The 22,353-nt window shown below is 40.3% G+C and overlaps 1 protein-coding gene across 1 annotated transcript; it reads left to right on the top strand.

Moving 5' to 3' along the window:
* The first annotated feature begins 10,182 nt into the window (after positions 1-10,182).
* Positions 10,183-12,896, top strand: jun (Jun proto-oncogene, AP-1 transcription factor subunit). The gene has a single exon (XM_085448382.1). The coding sequence runs from the start codon at positions 10,575-10,577 to the stop codon at positions 11,556-11,558; it is 984 nt and encodes a 327-aa protein (XP_085304508.1). The 5' UTR covers positions 10,183-10,574; the 3' UTR covers positions 11,559-12,896.
* Positions 12,897-22,353: the final 9,457 nt, after the last annotated feature.

The following is a 22,353-nucleotide window of genomic DNA, read 5'->3' as shown; positions in this document are numbered from 1 at the left end:
TGTAGTGATGCTGTATTTCCCCAGCCTAAACTCAAGAAAAGCATGAAATTGCATATCCATATACCTCTATCTGGTATAACTGTCACTCTCAGATAAATTGTACAGTACAGATGCAGATAATAACAAAGCAGCTGATGTCCCAGATCTGTGCTGTTGCCCAGTCATAGTGTGTGTTCCTGCTGTTAGACAAAACCACTTGTCCCAACTACTGTTTTCAAGTTCATTTTGCCAGCAGACAAAGAGTCCATTTATCTAAGGGGAGGCAGCGAGAGAAGGAGGAGGCAGCGAAGACTAACAGAGAGCGAGGACAGAGAAGAGAAAGACGACTGACAGAAAGACTTTCCAAAACAGCAGATCCTGGAATGTTGGTGGAAGGTGCTACATTGTTCCAAAATATTTGTTGCTCTGTCGGCACGGCAACAGGACAACCGTCGTGTTTATTAGCAAATCCCTACCACGATACCAGCGAGTCCAGAGAAGTAGAGGAAACACCCAGTGAAAAGGAATGACGGCCGTGATAGGGAACAAAAAGTTATCATTAAAAAAAAAGGCACACACAACAGGGCTGAACAATAAAAAGAGACAGCCTGTGACTTTCATTGTTGACTTTACATTGGTAAATGCAGGGTGGAAATACCAACATGTTCACATAACCACGTACAGTGGAAGCTACAGGTATCTGTAGCTGCACACAGCTGCAAGTGGAGCAACACATGGCGAACAGAACAAACTATTGTCACTCAACTATGGAGGCCGTTTGCTTCCCTCAGATTCACCCAACTTAGCCTTAAACACACACAAAGGAGGGAAATCTCCCATGTTCTCCCAGTTCTCTGCTGTCTGCTGTCACCATATATGATGATGCATACAGCAAGGTGATCAAATTAGGAAATGTAATGCTCCATTACTAGCGCACACTGTGGAAAGTTAACAATGCAAAAAAGAACAAAATAGATTCTGGGAGTCTTTATCCCTTTGAGAAACAAAAATGATAAAGTGAATGCAAAGCTATAAAATTTTTCAGTTCAATAAACTGACAGTCTCACGTCTTGATGCGTGCTCAATCATCCAGGTAAGTAAATCTCCAAAAGTTGATTCTGTTCATCTGGACATAGCGTTTTGTAGGAGAAACGTGTTGTCACTCATCCAAGTGACTTCTTCAGTCTCAGCTGACTGCAGGTTTCCCCAATCGTATAATCTGATAACCGTATATAAAATTTGGCACTGATATCATTTGGTTTTGTTAATTTTTATTATTCAATTCAATTCAGTTCAGTTTAATTTTATTTATATAGCACCCGTGAGTGAAGAAGAAACACTCGGTGCATTAAATTCGTTATCTTCTAATGTCTGTAATGCACAGACACACAGATTCCAGTTAATTAGTGCAAACATAATAAAAATGAAAGTAGAGCTTTTGTTCATCCCCACAAGCTCCACGCACTGTAAACACTGGAGGAAAGACTTCTTGGGTGGTCTGCTGGTTAAAAATACTCAAAAAATCAAAAACATGGCCAAGAAGTCCAGATCAGTCATTTGTGAATCCTTTGATTACTCTCTTGACCAATTGTGCTGTAGTTACCAAGATATGTATTTTCATTGAACAGTAATTGTTTAGGAATACAAATAAATATTTAAAAACTGTTATAAAACCAAATTACCATCACACAATAACCAATGGCTGTCTGAGCATTTTAGTAAATCTAATTCATGCAACCAAAGCTACAGAGAAGAAAGTTTCTGCTGCTAAAATTTTGTCCTTCGCCTACAGATTCTCCCTATGATATGCAGAATCTGTTTATATAGAATAAACTGATGAAGATGATAGAAATCAGTGTCAGCACACACTGTAATGATTAAGCTACCACGCCCTTAATCATGCATAATCTTACAAGTTAATACAATTCCAATGACAGACATATAGGGTTCATTAACAGGGAAATTAACTATAGACACCAAAACATTTTCTGTACCTTGTTGTAGACAACATATACACCTTATTCAGTACACCTGATCACCTACTTGCCAATCCAAATATCTAATCTGACAGCAACTCAGTGTATTTGGGCGTGCAGACATTTTTCAAACTGAGCACCAGCAAAGAGCAGAAAGGCAATTTAGATTACTTTGAATGCGACATGGCTGAGAGCATCAGACAGGTTGGTCTGAATATTTCAGAAACTGCTGCTCTACTTGGGTACGATTTCTAACATTTTACAGAGAAAATCAAAGAAAATATCCAGTTCTCTGGGAGAGCACCCATGAAGGTTTGATGTGCTGTGATGGCCTACAGCAGCAGAAGAATACTCCGGTTGCCTCTCCCGTCAACAGAACAGAATAGAAGTTTGGAAAAATGCTTTGATTTCTGCTGCAATATTCTGATGCCACAGTCACAATTTCATGAATCCAACCCACCTGGTATCAACGGTTCAGCCTGCTGGTTGTGGTGTAATAGTGTGGGAGATATTTCCTTGCTTTAATTCAGGGCCCTTAGTACTAATTTCTAGTCTGTGGGAGCTTACCTGGCTTTGGACCTAGCCTCAGAACAACTGCAGATCTTGCCACATCAGTATGACAAGCAACTTATCTAAGATAATACTTACCCTGTCATGTTGCTGTTGCTACTCTGTGTTTTATTATTTATTGTAATTTTGTCTTGTTCCAACTTCGGTGGCTGTTTGCGAAAGTTTACAGTATAGAAACTTACTATCTGCTTTAAAATGCTTATGTTTCTGTTTAAAATAAATTTAAATTGGTGGTCTAGAGTGTCATTTTAATGGACACATGTAAGCCAATATGACTGAAGTATTTGCTACAGTGTTAATACAGCATCGTTAACAGCCAAAGAGCGATCAAAGTCTGAGCCTCCTCCTCTAAAATCATAATGCCACTCAATATTGATCTATGATCAGGTTTCATAGCCGTCTCAGAGGAGTGTTTTGAGAAAGATCTCTATGTGCTGGAGTGTGTTAATGTGCTGGCCTGTACATGTGTGGATCCATGAGAGATAGAGAGAGGAAGATGAAAACAGAGAGAAGAGAGTCTCTTTTTACTGTTGCACATCTCTGGTTTCATAGGAGAGCATTCAGCAAGATAGAGATAGCGTATATTCATATATATATCAGGTAGACCTGAATATAATTTAAACAAAACATTCACTGTGCTCTGAGTAACTCTGTATTTATCTTAAGCTTTTTGACAACCCTGCATTTATGTTCTTTCCTCTTCAGTAAATACAAAAGAACAAACATCCATTCTTCCTTCTTTCACCCACAGGCTAAAACTGCTGCTCAGCTTAAAACAATCGCTCAGTCCTGTCACTTTCTCCCTCCCTCTACCTTCTTCTCCCTCCCCCTTCCCTCTACTTTTTTATTGCCTCTGAAAAGCCAGGCTGGAATAACCAGCAAGTCCAAACACATGCTGACAACCTCCCAGTCACACTTGTACACACAAACAACACACAAATGCAGCCCGAGACATACTAAAACAAAAACACACACGCACCTTGTGCGGTTGGGTAAGGTTCCCCCAGCTTGCAGAGGTAAATGGAGTGGAACAGGTTAGCACTGCTGCCTTATAGTGTCCCACCTGTACAAACACAGTGCCTGATCATGGCTAAAAAGGCTCACACACAGACACAGACATGGACACGGACACACACTAATAGTGCTCCATCTGGACTGAGGCACTGGTGGGTTTTAATAGCTATCGATCATTTTCCCTGGTGACACACTCACACACTCACCTCCCTGTTACAGGCCAAACAGAGCCAGCTGAGGACTCATACAGGTCCCCAAGAGTATACACAAAGGCACACACTGCACATTTGCACACAACCTAATAATACAGTACCAAAAAGCCCTTTTTTTGGTCTGTGTGTGTGCGTGTGTAAACGTGCGTGGAGAGAAAATGAAAGAGACCTGCTGCGGCTCACTCTGCCTTTCTTTTTAGATGAGGTTATTTAATTTACATAATGAGGCCCAGGCTCACTCTCATAGATTGAATTACTCTGAGACAACAAATAAAAATGAATACAGACAAGCACCCCTACAAACATACAAATCTCAGTATGTAACCCTTTCACTGGAGTTGTTCTTTTGCTTTGGCCGTGGTAAAAGAGCAACTGTAAAGAAAAAGTCAACTCTGAGAACCTGCAGTGTGCCCACCCTCACCCAATGACGTCATCGCACACTTGTGAGTGAGTTACAGTGATCTGAAAGGGTCAAAATGAGGGAGAGCCAATCGATATTCCATATGATTCTGACCAATAAATCTAAGATGTGATTAGTCAGGGTAGTTAGCGACGATTAATTGGCTAAGCTAATAAAGTCCTTTGAGTGTGAGGGTGCCAGAGAGGCTGCTGGGAATCGTGTTGATTTTACGAGCAAATTCATTAAAACGGCGCCTTAAAAATCCCCGTCAAAGTCCGGCATCAAACAGTCATTGTACACTCAGGGAAGGGCAGAACAAAGAGACATCAATCTGGGAGATTCAATGTGTGTCTGAGTGTGTGTAATAATCAAACACAATGATTCCTTCCTTTACTCCATGTTGTAAATCTAGAAAGGAAAGAGGGACATTTGTCATTTAGCACTGTCTTTCCTCTTTCATTATAAAAATTGCTGCCACGGTATCTTATTACCGTGTAAGAGCTATGAGCATGTGTAAAGATGGGTCCACGTGAAAGTGTGCATGCACCCAACATAATTCTCAAATGGTGGTTAAAAAAAAAGCAAGGAGGGGGGTGGGGGGGGGGGAGATCTTTTCTAGGATAAAGACGCAGAGGCTAACAAAGGAGAGCATGAGGGGGAAAATGACATTGTTATGGATGATGAACTGTGCCACTGTTTTTGTCTCAGAGCCTCGGTTCAGTTTAAACTTTGTAGTGAAGTTTGTCCACTCTTAAACCAGTAAATTAGCGGTTGGCATCCTTGTGACAGATAACATAAACTTAAATAGCTCAAGTTGATCTATTTTTCAAATTCACTCAGTTACGTCTAATCTAACAATTAAGCATCCATGTGCATTGCAAAATTTGGAAACCAAAACTAGAAATTGTGTTACTTTGAACAATTATGTAAATAAAAGATTAACCTTTTTTCCCCAAATGACCCAAAGTCAGAATTCAGACCTTCTTTTCAACATATTTACCAAAATTGGTGTATTATTAAGGGGAAAGGTCCTGAGAAAATTTTATCTCTCTGAAATTTTTTAGCAAGATCTCAAACTTTGAATGGCTTGTTTTGGGCTATGATCTGTTCACAGTTATCATTTACAAAAGTCCAGGCGAAGCAAATTTCAAAGCCTTCCAAATACGGTGTGTCCTCAACTATATGCTGTGTCTGCCTAACTATCACCGTCGAGACTCCTCTAAGCCTCACAAAATTAAACTGACTAAATAACTGATGCCGGTAAACCAGAAGAGCTGAAGCAACATATTTTTAGGACGCTGGTTCCTCAGTTCATAATGCAAACACGAAACAGTGGAGGTCAAGTTGACGTCTTAAAAAAAAAGTCAGAGCACCCATTTGACAGCAGTAAGCCCCTCAGGAACATTTAGCAGACTCTGTGGTGGTGGTGCACAGTTCTGCCAAGCAGCGACACCTGCACAAATAGAGTGCCACCTTCATGGAAGAATCATCAGAAGAAAAACTTTCCACTATCCACAACCCAAAATTCTCCATCCAGACTTCTGCAAATAAAAGTCTAAACAAACCTGATGCATTCTGAAAAACAGTCCTGTAGACTGATGATGGTAAAATGAAATTTCAGAGGGCGTGCAATGAACGCAAATGTGTTTTGAGGGAAAAGGGGTGCGGAAATGTATAAAAGCAACACCTTTTCAAATCCCGAGGACAGGGCTGCATGGATCGTGCAGTCAGTAGCATGGAATGGAAGGATTAAATTAATCCACAGCAAATCCTGGAGGCAAACATCACAATGCATGTAAAAGCTGAATAGAATGGCTTCTAAAACAACATACAGATCCTAAACATACCTTAAAATAAAGTAAATGACTTTCTCAAGAAGTATAAGCTAAAGTTTCTGACATGATCCTCAAAATCCCAAAGAAACTGTGCATGAAATATTTTAATTGTGATCATTTTTAACTTCAGTTCCTTTGTAAACCGGGTCCATTTGAGAGTACTACCACATGGAGTCTCCAGAGCTGGATCTGTACTCTAAAGCAAATGCTTGCTCTTTCTTTAATCCATTACTTTCAGCTGAATATTTCAGCCATTTGGATCTAAAGTTTAGCTTTCCTTTTCATCTGCATGTTTATCAACTGATTTATCTGCTTGATCAGTGTTTTTGTGCACTTTTACTGCACTCTAATTGTGTGGTTCAGGTGTTATGATGGCCTCAGTCTACAGACCCAGACATTTACACACATACGCCGAATGTGCGAGCTTGCTTACAGTCCAGCAGGACACACACAATCGCCACAGCTGGGTGCTTTTTTCCGTCACATAGCAGCTGAAACAACAATTGTTCTCACAGCGTAAGACCATTGTGTGTGTGCACTGTCTCAAACGCTTCAACAGTCTGTCTCCTTGTCTCTCACTCACCCTGCAAATCTCGAGGGATGCCCAGTTTGACGTAAAGAGCAAAAGTTTCTAAAACGTTTCACTGCTTTTGCACTTGTGCTTTTCTTTCTCACTGTGTGGTGCTTTGGCCAGTGTTTCAGTTTAAGCTACTGATACCAACACAAACACGGAGAGCAGTCTGAGATTTTACTGAAATGAGCTGCTGTAACAATACAATTAGGCCACAGCCTGTTTCCATCACAGGGGAAATCCTGCTGCCTGGTTGGCCACTGATAGGAGTGAGACGAGAGAAAGAGTGAGAGAGGAGGATGAGAATGATAAGAGAAAAGCAAAGTGTGGGGGGATACGTGAGGAGGACATCTGTGATCCAGTCCAGAGGGAAAACAGCGCAGAGGTACCGTAAGAATGTAGGGGGTGAAACATACGAATGAAAGGCCGGAGAGGAAAAGGTTATGATAAAATACACAAATGTTGAGCAAGCAGCAAGGGTTAGTTAACCAGAGGAAAGACGAGGCAACTTAGAAGGCACAATTGTACCACTTCGGGACAGGATGCAGCTGAGCAGGAACAAAGCACTAAGAAAGACAAAAAAAAAAACCAACAAAAAAAAAACATGTTTGTGTGACAGTGTTGATTCTTTATCTTGAAAATAAACCCCAGAAGCAGCCAGGAAAGTGTCTCTGGCCTTTGTGTTGCATATAAAACAAAGTGTTTCTGTAAAATCTGTCCTATAAATAAACATCTGTTTTTGTTTTCACATCTGGATTAAATATTACGATGACATCCTATTTTTTTTCACTTAAAAATGTTGATGACCTCTGTTTTGTTTTGCTTCTTTTTCTTTTTTAAATTTACTTATTAACATATTCATGTATTCTTTTAGTGAGCATGAGGAAAATCATATAAGAAACTGTGGATGTTAATCTTTAAATATGCTCAACAATGACTGCAAAAGTGCATGTAAAAATTACAGGTCAAACATTATATATTTTTTATGGTTACCATTATGGCTACTTGATGTTTGCATCCACTGCTGCCTAAATGTCCAGGTCCGGGAACAGCCAACTACGTTCCTGCACAGAAAATCACTTTGGCAAACTACCATGCTGTGGTTACCCCTTTATAACTTTTTATGCATGGCAACCAGGGAAGAAAAGCAGGCCCAATTCATTCATCCAGGCTTCAGTCATATTGAAGCATTTAAGGGTTCTGTATTAAACACCATTTGAAAGTATATAAAACAGAATTCACCAAGGCCTGACTTTTGCCATGGGATTTGACTCTTAAAAGCACTTTAATTTAAATGAGATAATAACTTTAAATGACATCATATGTTTTGCCTTAACTTAATTCGTCTATTCAGGACAATGGGTGAAGCCATACACATGGATCCCTGCTGTCTGGTGGCGACCACAAGAACACTGATTTCTTTTGTGTGTGTGTGTGCTTTAATTTAAATGAAAAGAAGTCATGAATAGATTAATGAGCAAAGATGGATAAATATTTCAGAATGTGCTGGTTGAACATCGTAAGCAGGCATCTAAAGAACTCGTACATATTCTGCTTCCTCTTATTTTGTTACTAGAGTGATTGTTATGAAACTACAAAACAGTGAATGAAACTGACAGAACGTAACATAATAGGAAACACTGCATAAATTTACTTTGCAAAACTCATCTTAAGCGTTTCCTAATGTGTCCCGTCGCCTTAAAGAAAAGCAATTTGTCTCATAACTGAAACAAAATAAGATCTGTTAAGCCAACCAGTTAGATCAGATTATATTTGACTTTATTAATAGCCCGAGTTTGACACATACAACAGTACATAAAGACAACATTAGCAGCCATAAAAAGTCAGACGGTGGTGGTTTTTTATGATCCAGTTCAGCCTCCTTAGGTGCCTCTCTGAGCCAGCTAGCGCCAGGGGACTGATTTACTTGTCACACAGGGGGGACATATTTAGACTGGATGTGCTGGAGAGAGTGTGCAGTAAAGCTGGCAGGGCAGTGGATGACCCAGACAGTGGGAGTGTGGGGGAGACACATAAGACACACCAGTTAACCTCCTGCCATTAAACCAGCTTGATTTCTGACCAAGGGCCATGGGACAATGGAGTGTACTGCACTAATTACACACCCTGACACAGATAATAGGACATATACTTGCTCTTTATGAGAACAAACAGACGTCTGTAGATCTCTTTAACAACTTGCAGTTTTAGCAGAAATAAAAGGTCTTAAATATGGCTTTGCAGTGTGCCGTCTTTGCAGAAGCAAGAGACTTGATTAAAACATGTCTCTTGATGACTGAATCAACAGACAGTTGTCTTGAAATGTCAGACTACTGGTTGATGCCAATCCACCCAGAATGTGCAGTGCTAGGTGGATTGTGACTAAATATGTCTGTGTTTATATTAACCTTTCTTAGGTGTCAAATTTTAACTCCCTCAGCATTTACCGTACACAGTACAGTCACAAGGAAATGCAGGGTGTGTCTATGTGCTAGGTAAGACAAATTATATGGGACCACCAACCCAAGACCACCATAATATTCCGAGACCAATAAGTAAAACGTCACAAAGACTTTCCATCGCAAGTCTGCATATACATGGAAAAATAAGCTGTAATTTGTTCATACAAAAAGGGTTTCGGTGATTTCATCTGTAAGTTTTCAGAATTATCCATGTTTTACTTAAACAAAAACAAAAGAAATTAGGTTAATTACAAAGAAACCTGCAATAAAAAGAGTTCAATTTGTAAAAAATAAAATAAAATAAAAATAATAATAATAATCTATATATAACACTTTAAAGCCACCCTATTTTATTATTTTTTAAACAATTTATTTACTTTTATAAAGTAACATAGATAAAATTAAATAAAACTCTACAAACTGATAAAAACAAGAAACAAATACAGGCCTGCTACAAAATATTATGAGTCAGGTGTAACTTTGATTTTTTTGTCTCAAATTCAGCAATATATTCTTTATCATTATTAGTAAACCAGAGCTATTACTGAGTGCATACACCTTTCTTACCCTATATAAAAAGACAAGTATTTAATTTCAAGCAGTTTGAGTGTTGAAGGAAAATATCACTTCTCCACATAGTATCATCTATTTTAAAGTCATAGAAACTTTGAAAAGTTTAGCCTGATGAAATTCATCATATATTATGATTTATTTTTACTTTCGCGTGGTTCTAAACGACTAAATGAAAAGCTTCCATGTGTGCAAAAAACTTTAAGCAAATAAAAAAAGGCATAAATAAAAGTAACAGTAAAAGTTAGCAGATGAGTATTTGGGCTGGTTCACAACAAAATCATCGTAATAAGAGAGACTGAGGTCTGGACGCGCTGCTCTGATCGCTGCCTGTCCCGCCACTGACAGTAAAGCGGGTAACCAAATATTCAAAAACAATACGTCATCCCACAATGCAGCGCGCTTACGTTCTCCTTTACAGCATTACCTCATCCCACAATCCACCGCGAGATTAAGAATCTTCTGGGTGGTGGTCGTCTAGGCAACGCGCCTTATCGGAGGACTCAGCCCCGCCTCAGAGACACGCCCCTCAGCCAATGGGAGAGCCCCGTCATGACATCATGGTTATTTTTAGAGAGGCAGCGGCAGCAGATAAGGTTTGCCTCCACGCTGGACCGCTCAGAGTATACACACACGCAAGCGGTGAGCACACCGGAGACTCTCGGTGGCTGACAGGAAAAGTTAGAGCCGCGAGGCGCTTTTCATTCACGGACTCAATATAAGTCTGGATACTTTGACAAAAGCTTTGTGAACAATTTCCACTCAACATAGAACAACCGACCATCGCTTGGTGAAAGAAGTAAGTTCTGATTCCTGTGTCGAGAAAAGTGCGCTCTCAAAGTTTGGAAGTTTTTACGCACAGAGAGGACGTTTGGAAACCAGTGTTTTCCTCCTCGGTAACCAGGAAGAAGAGAAGGGGGGACGGAAAGCTGTTTTTGTAGAAGACTGTGTAGCTACATTCGGTTTTTGTTTTATTTTTTCTTCTATGTATACCAAGATGGAAACTACTTTCTATGACGACTCACTCAACGCTTTCTCCCAGCACGACAACGCCGGCTACGGATACAGCAACCCCAAAGCGCTGAAACACAACATGACACTGAACCTCACCGACCCGCCGAGCGCTCTGAAACCTCACCTCCGCGCCAAAGCTGGCGACATCCTCACCTCCCCCGACGTGGGTTTGCTGAAGCTGGCCTCTCCGGAGCTGGAGAGGCTGATCATCCAGTCCAGCAACGGACTCATCACCACCACGCCGACCCCGACCCAGTTCCTGTGCCCCAAGAATGTCACTGACGAGCAGGAGGGCTTCGCGGAGGGGTTTGTGCGCGCCCTGGCTGAGCTCCACCACCAGAACATGCCGGGCACAACAAACGTGAGTGTCACCTCGACTCCACCGGCAACTGTCAACACTGCGCTGCCGCCTGTTTCATCTGTTGCCGGTGCCACCGTATACAACAACAATGCTGCCATGCGCTCTGAGTCGCCGGTTTATGAGGACTTGAACACTTTCAACCCGGCCATCAGTACCGTGTCGGCACCAAACTACACCACCTCAGCCCCCACTATGTCCTTCTCTGCTGCCCCGCCTCAGCTTCCCATCTACGGCCAGCCTTCCCCTGCCCAGCTCCCCCGGCTCACTGCGCTCAAAGAGGAGCCCCAAACCGTGCCCGAGATGCCAGGGGAGACCCCTCCTCTTTCTCCAATCGATATGGAGAGTCAGGAGCGCATCAAGGCTGAGAGAAAGCGGATGAGAAACCGCATCGCTGCCTCCAAATGCCGGAAGAGGAAGCTGGAGCGGATCTCAAGGCTGGAGGAGAAAGTGAAGACCCTAAAGTCACAGAACTCCGAGCTCGCATCCACCGCCAACATGTTGCGCGAGCAGGTGGCCCAGCTGAAGCAGAAGGTGATGAACCACGTAAACAGCGGGTGCCAGCTTATGTTAACGCAGCAGCTCCAGACCTTCTGAGGTGGTGTCAGCGACAGAGGAGAGAGAGAAAAGACTGTAGTTGAAAGAATAGGACGCTTCCTGTGGTAGTGAGTGTCTGCGACTCCCGAAATCGTTCCGGTATTTGGGATGATGTGGCGCGACACTGGCGGGACCGGGGACGGTACCAAACTGAGTGCCACGCGCTCCCCAGTGGCGCGTCCTAGAGATGGGCTCAGGACTGTGACAATAGCCATGAACCAGAAGGGACATGGCAACAGGCAGAAACCCCTTCTGTTTCTGTGTCGTGCTGTTTTTCTTTACAGAACTGGACAGGACTGACGTTTTCTTGATTTACACCGAGCCCTGCATGGACTTCATCATGACCATCAATGGAAAAACTCAGTATTAGAGGATTTTTTTTTTTTTTAAATCACACGCAATACAGACTTTTCTTGCTGTAGCCATAATTAATGGCCTCACTTTTTAGGCGTGTTGGTCAACTCTAAACGGCTGAAAAGTTGCAACAAATGCTGCCTGACTCATGAGTTAAAGTACAATGTACATTTTTTTCTTAATTGTAAGAAATTAAGTTAGAAAAGCTTCAAGATTTACTTGTTTTTTTCTAAAGCTGTTAATGGGGTTTCACTCATTGTTATATGTATATAAGATCAACTTGGAGTACTTATGTTTACCATTTGTAATAAGAATACTGTATAATTTTTTATGTTTGTTTTCTGAGCACTTAAGAAATTAATCAATATTTAAGAAAATAAACCAGATAAAATGAAGCAACATCGCCTCTGTGTACTTGTAAGAGTGTGACATAAAAAGTGGGTGTGCCACGAAGAAGTCAAACAATAAAACATGTTGCAACATGTTGTAAGAGCTGCTAGTGCTGAGTACCTCAAGCTAAATTCCATTAGTACTGGTATTGATTGAAGCTGAGTGATTGTGTTTCAGCTGGCAGGCCGGGCTCACTTACTCCTGATGGAGGCAGTTCTGCAAATTGGGGTTGTAGAGTTTGCGATCTCCACTTTTGTGTCTCAGCTCACACAGGCTCAGAAGAAGAAAAGTGTAACTGCCCTATAAAGTCTCCCATTGCTTTGAGCAATAAGTAACATTTTCACATCATGTAACACTCAGTCACAATAGGCTAAGGTGTGCAACCCTTAATTAAGAAATCTGGAACTGATTTGATTAATACGACATCTCCCTTGCTATTTCATCATTCAGTTATTCACCATTGCTCTGTCCTTTTGTAAGTATTCAAAAAGGTTTCAGCATGTCAAAGAAAAAAAAGAAGTGTTAGGTTCTGAAGTGCAAATCTCTGTATGGGATAAATTAATACAATAAACTGTGGCTTGGTGGGATTATGTATATATATGGTGAGTCTTTTTTTTTAATCACATAGTCATCTTTCAGTCAGTACCAGCTAAAAGAACAAACAATAACCCAAACAAAGGCTTTGTGGTGATGGCTTTAACCACAAGAAAAAAGAAAATACAAGCCTGGAGCTCAGTATCTCAAAGTGCTGAATATTCTTTAACTTATTTACGGTACAGCAATGTGGGCCTATAAATATGTTATGAGCACTTTTGAAATAAATTGGGATTTTCTTTTTTTTGGGGGGGGGGGGGGGGGGGGGGTGTCAAATTTTTCACTTATAAAAAAACAGGCGTAAATTTTTTTTCTTGATGTCTTCACTAAACCCAGCAATTAAAGTGAGTCTCGTTCATGCTTACGCAGCAGGTGCAGCTCAGGCGTGGCCTACAGCAGATAAAAGGAGTGGGCTTTCAAATACTGCTGGACATCAGCACGTGTGCTGCTCTTAATGAAACACTGGAGGGCGACATACATTGGGGTGGATTACCGGTGAAATTGCCTGAAGTGCTCGAAATCTCCACAGATCTGTTGCAATTTATATCGGGTTATCAGATATTAATTTTTGTGGAAATTAATAGAGACTGTCATATAGAGTGTAAATAAAACAGAACGGGTTGTTGACTGAAAACCTAACGAAGTCTCTGACACACTGTGATGCTAAGGCTGACAGAATATTAAATGTTCTCTTTCTTTTCAATCTTTATATTTTCCGATTTTATTTTTTGTTTGCTTTTTAATTCTTTTATATACAAACAAACATCAAATATCTTTATAACACAACCTGTTTGAACACGTCAAATAAGGGAATTCAGGTGTTGTCTTTGTTTTAATTGTTTGTATTATTTTTCCTTAATAGAGACAATCTCTGTGGGAGACATATCCAAATAGACACTTTTCTCCCTTTCCCTTTAATTATTCCTTCAGGAATCCCGATTTCTCTACAAATCTGCTCTGATTTCTCAAACTTGGGGCATTGTGACATCATTCCGGAAAGCAGTGCCCTCCCCTGCCATATAAGGAGAGGGAACGCTCGGAAGACCCACGTCAGGACCGAGGAGGCGTTTATTACGGGAAGTGAATCGACTGACTACATAATCTCCTCTTTGCATAATACGATGTGTCCTGAGACGTAATCTAAAGAATAGACCGGACTTAATTAAACAGGCAAATCCATCAAATGACTCCAAGGGCGACTAAAAGCAGACGTCTAGATGTTAAATATCAGGAGATCATAATAAAAACAAACGTTCTTTAACAAAATCCGCATTCTGTAGAATAGTTCACTAACAGCTCACATAAATGATAATAGGAACAATAGAACAGAAATAATATGTTGATCGATCTAGTTGCTTGGTATCCAGGCTATTTTATACCTAAACTTCCCCACATTCAAAGGGGGCATATGTATATTTTTACTAAAGAAGTTTACATGTATTTGAAAGTTAAAGTTACTTCGCAAATGTTTGCATTATAGTACAGGCTTCAGCCACTCCCTTAATCACACTATAGAGTCTTTAATTTACGCATCTAATCTATAAAATAAAATGGATTGTTATACAAAAACATGCTGCTTCATGCTAATAAATACTGTTAGACTGTCTCCATGAGACTTTATGCAGCAGCATTCTGCTGCATAAAGTCTAACTGTACTTGTATTGGGGGAGTTTCTTTCAGGGTATAAAACTTCTGCTAATTTTACTCATAAATATTATTAATAGCTCTATATCTCTTCATCAAATGATAAAAGGAAATCAAAAGTTGTCATTATTATATATCAAACCGATTTTGACATTTAGGCCAAGAGTGATTCAGACATAAGGGAGAATCTTTCTTCTCCCCCACACACCATTATCTATTTTATCACTTTCACAAACATGCAAAACAATGTTATTTTTACACAGCTATTATTCTTGTCACCTCTTACTAATACAATACTAATACAATAATTTCACAGTGATTGAGGATTGAAGTGCTATTACTAGATAAAACAATTAACTGCATCTAATGGAAACTTGACCGCGTAATTGCACAAAGGTCAGGTTGAGCCGGCTGAATCTGTACAGTGAAAGGCTTCTGTCTGTTGTAGTTGCTATGGGCGGGGTATTTTACTAAGCAATATGGTACAAAATACACAAACAGAAATCAGAACAACAAATTCTAACAACTGTGGCGCATGAAGGCTGAAGGAACATTTTTTTATTTTCCTGCAAATTTAAAATGTGGAATAATGTCAAAGGTTTTGAAAGCCATGCAGCATCAAATTCTAAGAACCCTTATGCCGTGGATGTGATCCGGACAAAGAGAAGGGATTTGGTTTATGGTATCTCACATACTGAGGATCTCCTGAATCTTTTGGTTGCAGAGGGGGTTATGACAACAGCAAGGAGATCTATTGTTTTGTCCATCAGGACCCATAAAGATCAGAACTCCAGGGTCCTGGACATCCTGGAGGCCAGAGGTGAACGAGCATGTCGGAAATTCTTCCATCCGTGTCTTATGCTGGCAGAACCTGAACTATACCAGCGAATCAAGACCTATGTAAGGAGTATGAACGAGCAAGTTCAAGATAACAGGAGACAGCTGATTGGGTATTTGCTGGAGAGAGATTGTGAATGGGGGGGAAAATTAACAGATCAAACTGGAACCCAGAGAACTTATACTAAAAGGATTAAAAAAGGATCTAGTGTTACAAAGAAAGGAAGTGGTACCATAGTACTTGCAACATCAGAGCATACACCAGCTCAAAGTAAACCAGAAAGCCTCATTTACATGGCTGCTAGAAAAGGGGATCTCTTATTACTTGAGGAGCTGTTAAAAGACAGTGATATCAACACTGTCAATTCTTCCAAAGAAACTCTATTACATGTAGCTGCAGAAAATGGGCATTTATCCATCGCTGAGCTCTTGATTCAAAAAGGGGCTAGATTGGACCTCCAGAATGACGCTGGCCACACAGCTCTTCACAGAGCAGCCAGCAGAGGGCACACAGAGCTCATGAAGACCCTAGTGAAGGCTGGGGCCCCTATACATACTCTGGATTTGAAAGGCAAAACTCCCATTCACCTGGCAGCAGAAAATAGGCATCTGAAATCTGTAAAACTCCTGGTGGAGGAGGAAGCCAGGCAGTCTGAAAGTCACAGACAGAATATGTTTCTGCACATGGCTGCCATGGAAGATGATTGGAGGTTGGCTGAGTTGCTGTTGCAGAGCGGGGCCACTGTTGATGCCTTAAACAGCCATAACAAAGCAGCTCTGTTTTATGCAGTCAAGGAGAGCAATGAGAAAACAATGACTGTCCTTCTCAATGCAGGGGCTAAAGCTGACTATGATGTCATATATGAAGCCATTAATCTTCATCAAGAATCAATTCTCCAGCTGTTGCTTGGTGAGTTTGGTCCAGTTCTATTTCAATTCATTGCTTTGTTTTTGTAGATGTTACACAAATACAGAATAAACCTGCAAAACATCCAAGCTCACGGTCAGTTTTGTTCAAACCACAGCTAATGCCAGAGGAGTCCTGAACAAAGATGCCCTGGGCTCTGCTCTCTTTTCAGCTGTTCGAATGAACTTTGATGGTGCGGTGAGTGCACTGATAGACAGTGGAGCAGATGTGAACATGCGCGACGGTCGCAGATATACGCCTCTCCTACTGTCAGCTGAGCTGGGACACTCAGAAGTCTTCAGGTGACCTCTTTCAAAATAAATTCAGTGGCAATAAAGTAGCCCCCGTAGGCCTTCACACTCACACTCAAGAGCATTTCAACAAAATCAATCATATCATTGTGGGAATCACGTAATTATGTAGTTTACTTAAAGAACATACTAGAATAAGAAGAACACTGTCTAACTACCTTTATAAAATCCACCCTGCCTCATAAATGTTTATATTCACAAATATAATTTATGTATATGTTAAAAAAAAATAGCAGTGAGATATTTGTGGCACCAGATGCTGGTCCAAGTCAAATAGCAGAATAAAATCACGACTGTACAGGCGCAATGACACAAATGGGTTTAGAAAAGGCAAAATGCTCATCATTGTCCTTCTATAACAAATATGTATTTTCCATGTTTGTTTCTAATTTTATATATATCATCATTTATGTTGTGTTGTACATATTTGGTGCAGAGCATATGCATCTATTTTAACTGTCCCTTTTCTGTATTTTTTTTAGCAGCTAAGCCAAATATGTAATATCTTACATTTTGGCTTTTTTTTATTCTAGTGTTCTCGTAGCAAAAAATGCAAAACTGGATGCTACTTTATCTGACCTCTCTTCAGCATTGCACTTGGCTGCTCGCAGTGGTAGCAAGCCCATAGTGCACACACTGCTAGAAAAAGGACTGGACCCAAACATTAAGGGAGCTAAAGGCCACACCCCTCTCCACCTGGCAGCTCAATGTGATGGGCCTGACATAACTGGTCTGCTGTTAAAAGGTGGAGCACAGGTAATTGTCAAAGCATTAACGGTTGCTATCAGTTCAGTAGATTTTCAGTATATTAATGCAAAGTTGTGTGTCATTGCTATAGGTAAATGTAGTAGGCCAGGATGGTCTGACCCCTCTGCATATAGCCAGCATGCAGGGTCACACAGACACAGTGATCCAACTTCTTCATAACAAGGCAGAACCTGGAGTCAAAGACCGGCTGGGGAGGACAGCCCTGCACTGGGCAGCCTTTTCCCAGGTAGATAGTTGTGTGGTGGACTTGCTGCTGTCAGCCAAAGCTGACCCAGATGCCACTGATAATGAGAAAAAAACTCCCCTCCACCTGGCTGCTATGGAGGGAAAAGTAGACGTGGCGATTTCACTGCTTTCCCACAGGGCAAAGAGGCGAGCTAGAGACATGGATGGCTCCACTCCTCTTCATTACGCAGCAGCTGGTGGGCACGTCAGTGTGGTTACAGCCCTTCTTCAGCCGCTCAACAATAAGGGGACTGAAGACAGGAATGCATGGAGGAAAACATCACTTCATGCTGCAGCTGAGAAGGGACATGATAGTGTAGCTCTGCGGCTCCTGGAAGCTGGGGCCAAGATAAATGCTACAGATCACAATAAAGACACACCTCTGCACTGTGCTGCACGTGGTGGACACCACAAAGTAATGAAAATACTTGTAAACTGGGGACAAGCTGGAAATGTAGGATGGAGGAATAAAGCCAATCTGCAGGCTAAAAATAATATAGGGAAGACACCATTGCAAGTTGCAGAAACTAAACACACACCAGAGCATGAGAACACTGCAATTTTACTCAAGAGGAAGATGTTTCTTATGAAGTAAGCATCATAATTTGTGAACGATGTTGATCCAAGCACTTTGCAACTTGTTCTCTAGTGTGTGTCTTTCTCTTATTTTTGGTTATATTTTTCTCGTTTTGCATATATCGCTCTTGATTCATTGTATTTCTTCCTGTTTGCTATGTATTCTTGCAGTCAACTGTTCATATTTTATTCTTAGGCATGCACCTAAAGGTCGATTATTTTTTGCTCTTCTACTTTCATCCAGATTAAAATGAAACTCAGACTTTTCCTAGCACCTTCTACCGAATACACCTTCGGCTAAGCTGACTGATACCTTTTTGTGGTGAAGCATTAAAAAAAATCTAACCATTGCTTCTTTTTGCCCACCTGTGGTTTTAGAGTTAGTCACTTCAACGACCATACAGGAAAGTATGTTGATAGCATCTAGCCCAGCTTACACCTTTGCAGATCCTCTTTAAAGGTTATGCAAATTGTATGCAAGCCTGGGTTTGCAAGCGTTGGGTATAAACTCCAAGCACAGAAAGACAGCAGTGCTTGGTGACAGCTATTTTGAACCACATCCTTCATAAGAATAGAGCACATGGCAAGCTGAATAACGATTTTATTCCTCCATTTATTTATTTTTATTTCAGTTTGTTGTTGTTTTTTTTGGACAAGTAAAGGTCTAATGTCTGTATATGGAGGTGGCCTACTTGAACAATACTCTATAAAAATATCATTTGACGTAATAGGAAAACCCAAGCTTTTGGCCTCAGAAGCTATGATTGTCCCCTTTAGCAAGAATGAGTTCTGGTACATGGTTCCATCAATTAGGGCAAGTCTTTCAGGTCCTGAAGCAGTAAAGCAGCCTCAGACCATCACATTACTACTGTTAAAGTTTAGTTCAAGCCAGCTTTAATGGGACTCAAACTCAAAAAAAATATTAATTTTATTTTGCAATAGCTTTTTGCAGTAAGAGAAGAAAAGAAAAATTAGTGATGAAAAAGTTGGTACACCCATGCACTTGGGCTAAATGAAATATGAATCAAAGGTCCTCATAAGGTGCCAGTGATTTGGGCCTCCTTAGGAAGAGGCTGGTGAAGCTGCTGAGAGTCTGGGGTAGTGTGATGCCAAGACCTACAGAGCTCTCCGAGGCCTTTAGAAAAGGACTGCAGAATATCTAAGATAATAAAAAAAGATTAACTTAAGTCACAATAGTCTATCTATTGCCTTTCAAATAATTTGTATTGGTTGATGGAGTCAAAGCAAACCAATTTTAGAGAATATTATTTGCAAATGACACAATTTAGCTTTGGTTCTCGTCCCTTGCACAGTTTGTGCATTTTCTAATCTGGTAATGTTTGCTGTTTCTCCATAGATATTTTGTTTAGCTTCTGCTCCCCCCATCCACCCAGGGAAGAGAATAGAGGGTATTCCTCTGTATACCATGTTTAGCTTGGAGCATAAAGTTCCCTGAAGACTGCCGAATTGGTCCACTATAAGTAATGTTGAACTAAACTTAATAGTTGACAGTAATGCAAACCCCTGGAAGTTATTTCTGCTTGGAAATATTAGTTTCTGATGCCAAGATATTTTTGTTATATCAAAATATATAAGCTATGTAGGTATAACTTAAGCATACCTAACTCTTTTTCTACTGACACTAAATTAATCCATCTCTAAATCTAAAAAAAAAAAAAAAAAAAAAAGCAGGAAGGAAGTGTTATGATATCTGCAACTTTAGGTTGTTGTTGAAAACAAGTGGTTTGTTGTTGACACAAGAAGTGACACGGGCGTTCTTCACTTCAGTAAAAATACAGATACTTGTGTTAAGAAAAGAGGCAGGGTACACCCTGGACAGGTCACCAGTCTGTCACAGGGCTAACACACAGAGACAGACAACCATTCGCACTCACACTCCCGCCTTCATACCTATAGACAATTTGGATTAATCAATTAACCTATCCCCACAAACTGCATGTCTTTGGACGGTGGGAGGAAGCCAGAGTACCCGGAGGGAGCCAGAAAAATGATTACAGCCAGGGATGAAGGTGGGGAACAGGTGGGGAGAGAGCAGTTTTAGTGGCTCAGCATGGGGAAGGATCACAACTCACAATCATTTCTAATGCGAGCTCCAGTAGGTTTTTTTGCAGTTATGCTGCTGCTTTTTGTGGATTTGCACAGCTGAATTCAGCTAGATGTAAGCACGTTTCCCATGCTATGTTGCCGGAGCTCCATCCCGAACACTGGCAGCATTCTGTTTATACTGTCTTTACAAGACAGCATACAGCTGGTATAAGGGTTAACTTCAGTGAAGGAATCTAATCATCAGCTTACATTCAAATACATTTCTGCTACTCTTGATGTATCCTAACTCCCACCTTGAACAGCTCAGTGCTATAGATTCACCACAATATGGCAAACTAACCTGTTTACCCTGCACTAAACTGCTGAGAATTTGAATAATCCAAAGGTGATATAGCTTAGTTTGTTTTTAAGGATGTTTCACAATAGAAAAAAAATAACTTCACATCATATACAGATCCAATATTTGATTTAAAAATGAAGACATTACAAAACACACTGAGCAATCCTTGCTTTTATATATAAACTCTCTTCTTCTGCTCCTTCTTGTTTTATCTGTCTTTATCTCTGAATTAAGTTATCTTTCATTCTTTTCTCTTTCTGGGAAATGCAGCAGCTCGACCTTTAGTTAGAAGACACATTATGTGGAAAAATTGCACACAAACAGCTTCTGTATTTGCTGATATTATGGAAATAAATCATCATCCACTTTGGTTGGTTTTCTTCTGTGGTCTTTCAGCCCCTTTAGTGTTGCTGAGCTGGTCAGTGCAGTCATTCATTCATTTTAACAATGCACCAGATTGTTTATTCATCCACTTCCAGCGCTGTTGCTCTCTCTCTGTTTATTTGGAGTTTTCAGCCTAATGATGGCCACAGCATGGCTTGCATTAACAACTCTTTTGGGTCTCACATTTAAAATGACAATGACATAATTACAGTGAAAATCCATAAAATACAAATTCAACACCTCAACTTCAGATAGTAAGTCGCTACTTATTTGCAATATGTTTCTTGGGAAATATTACTTTTTTAGGGCCAGGTCGTTTTTTGGTTCTTTTGTTATTTCTACCCACCCCTGGACTTTATCATGTGAAAGTAAAGTTTTGCATGTCTTAAATATATTAACATAATTTTGCAATACCATTTTTGCATTAGGAAAAGGAAAGAATAGAAAAATTAGTCATGGAAAAAATTACACATGCACTTGAGTTGAATAAAATAAAAATCAAGGGTCCTTATAAAGTGACAGTGATTTGGGCCTCCTTGGGAAGAGGAGAGCCTGTGAAAATGAGAAACTGTGTATAAATATGGCTGCAATTCTAAAATAGTTAATGCATTTTTCCCTTGAATTGCAGCAGAAAGTCTGCACTTCAATCACAATATGGTTGTTTACATATATTTGACCTATAATCCATGTGGTGGTGGTGTACAGAGGCAAAACTGCAAAAAAACAACAAAAAAAACTAATTTTGTCCCAAACATTACAGTAGTCACTGTATATTGATCATTTTTCACAAAATCAGTTATCATGCTGAGTTATCTTGTCAGGCTTTATGAAAAAGTATGTAAACGACACATTAAAAAAGTTGAGCATTTTAGTTTTGAGGATGTAATGTGTTACCTCGATTGGGACGGCTTCACCACCACCCTTCAGTGTAAGTATTTTTGTTTAGTTAGTGGTTAGTGGTTATTTTTCACATAAATATTGAAATGAGATGGCACAATGTTGCCTTATTTAGCCTCCTAAGACCCAAATTATTTCATGGCATGCATTTTTAATTTCGCTTTGCTGTTGTGACTTTATAGTGTTCGAACACTATAAAGTCACAATTGAGTAATCATGTGCAAAACTCCTTATTTGGTGTTTGAACACAGCAGCATTTTTCCTGAGTGCAAAAACAAAAGGAAAAACAACAATTGTGCCCCTTTGAGCAATATGGCTCATTTAAAAGCCATTTGAAAGAGCAAAATTTAGTATTGTCGTCTAGACAACCCAAAATGTGATGTCCCTATATATGGACGCCAGGTCCTAGGAGGTTAAGGCAGGGTTAGGGTTAGGATGGAATTACCGTATGTTATAGGGTTTCTAGATTTATGTGGTATTTGTGTAACCATCAGCCCCCTT

Source organism: Copadichromis virginalis, linkage group LG23 (assembly GCF_057382275.1).
Source record: "Copadichromis virginalis isolate Kocher_CV1m ecotype Utaka linkage group LG23, C_Virginalis_male_GT1.1, whole genome shotgun sequence".
Classification (NCBI taxonomy): Eukaryota; Metazoa; Chordata; class Actinopteri; order Cichliformes; family Cichlidae; genus Copadichromis; species Copadichromis virginalis.
This window is presented reverse-complemented; position numbering and strand designations above follow the sequence as displayed.

Excerpts from the sequence above, each read along its gene's own strand:
- jun (XM_085448382.1), top strand. The coding sequence starts at position 10,575 with ATGTATACCAAGATGGAAACTACTTTCTATGACGACTCACTCAACGCT.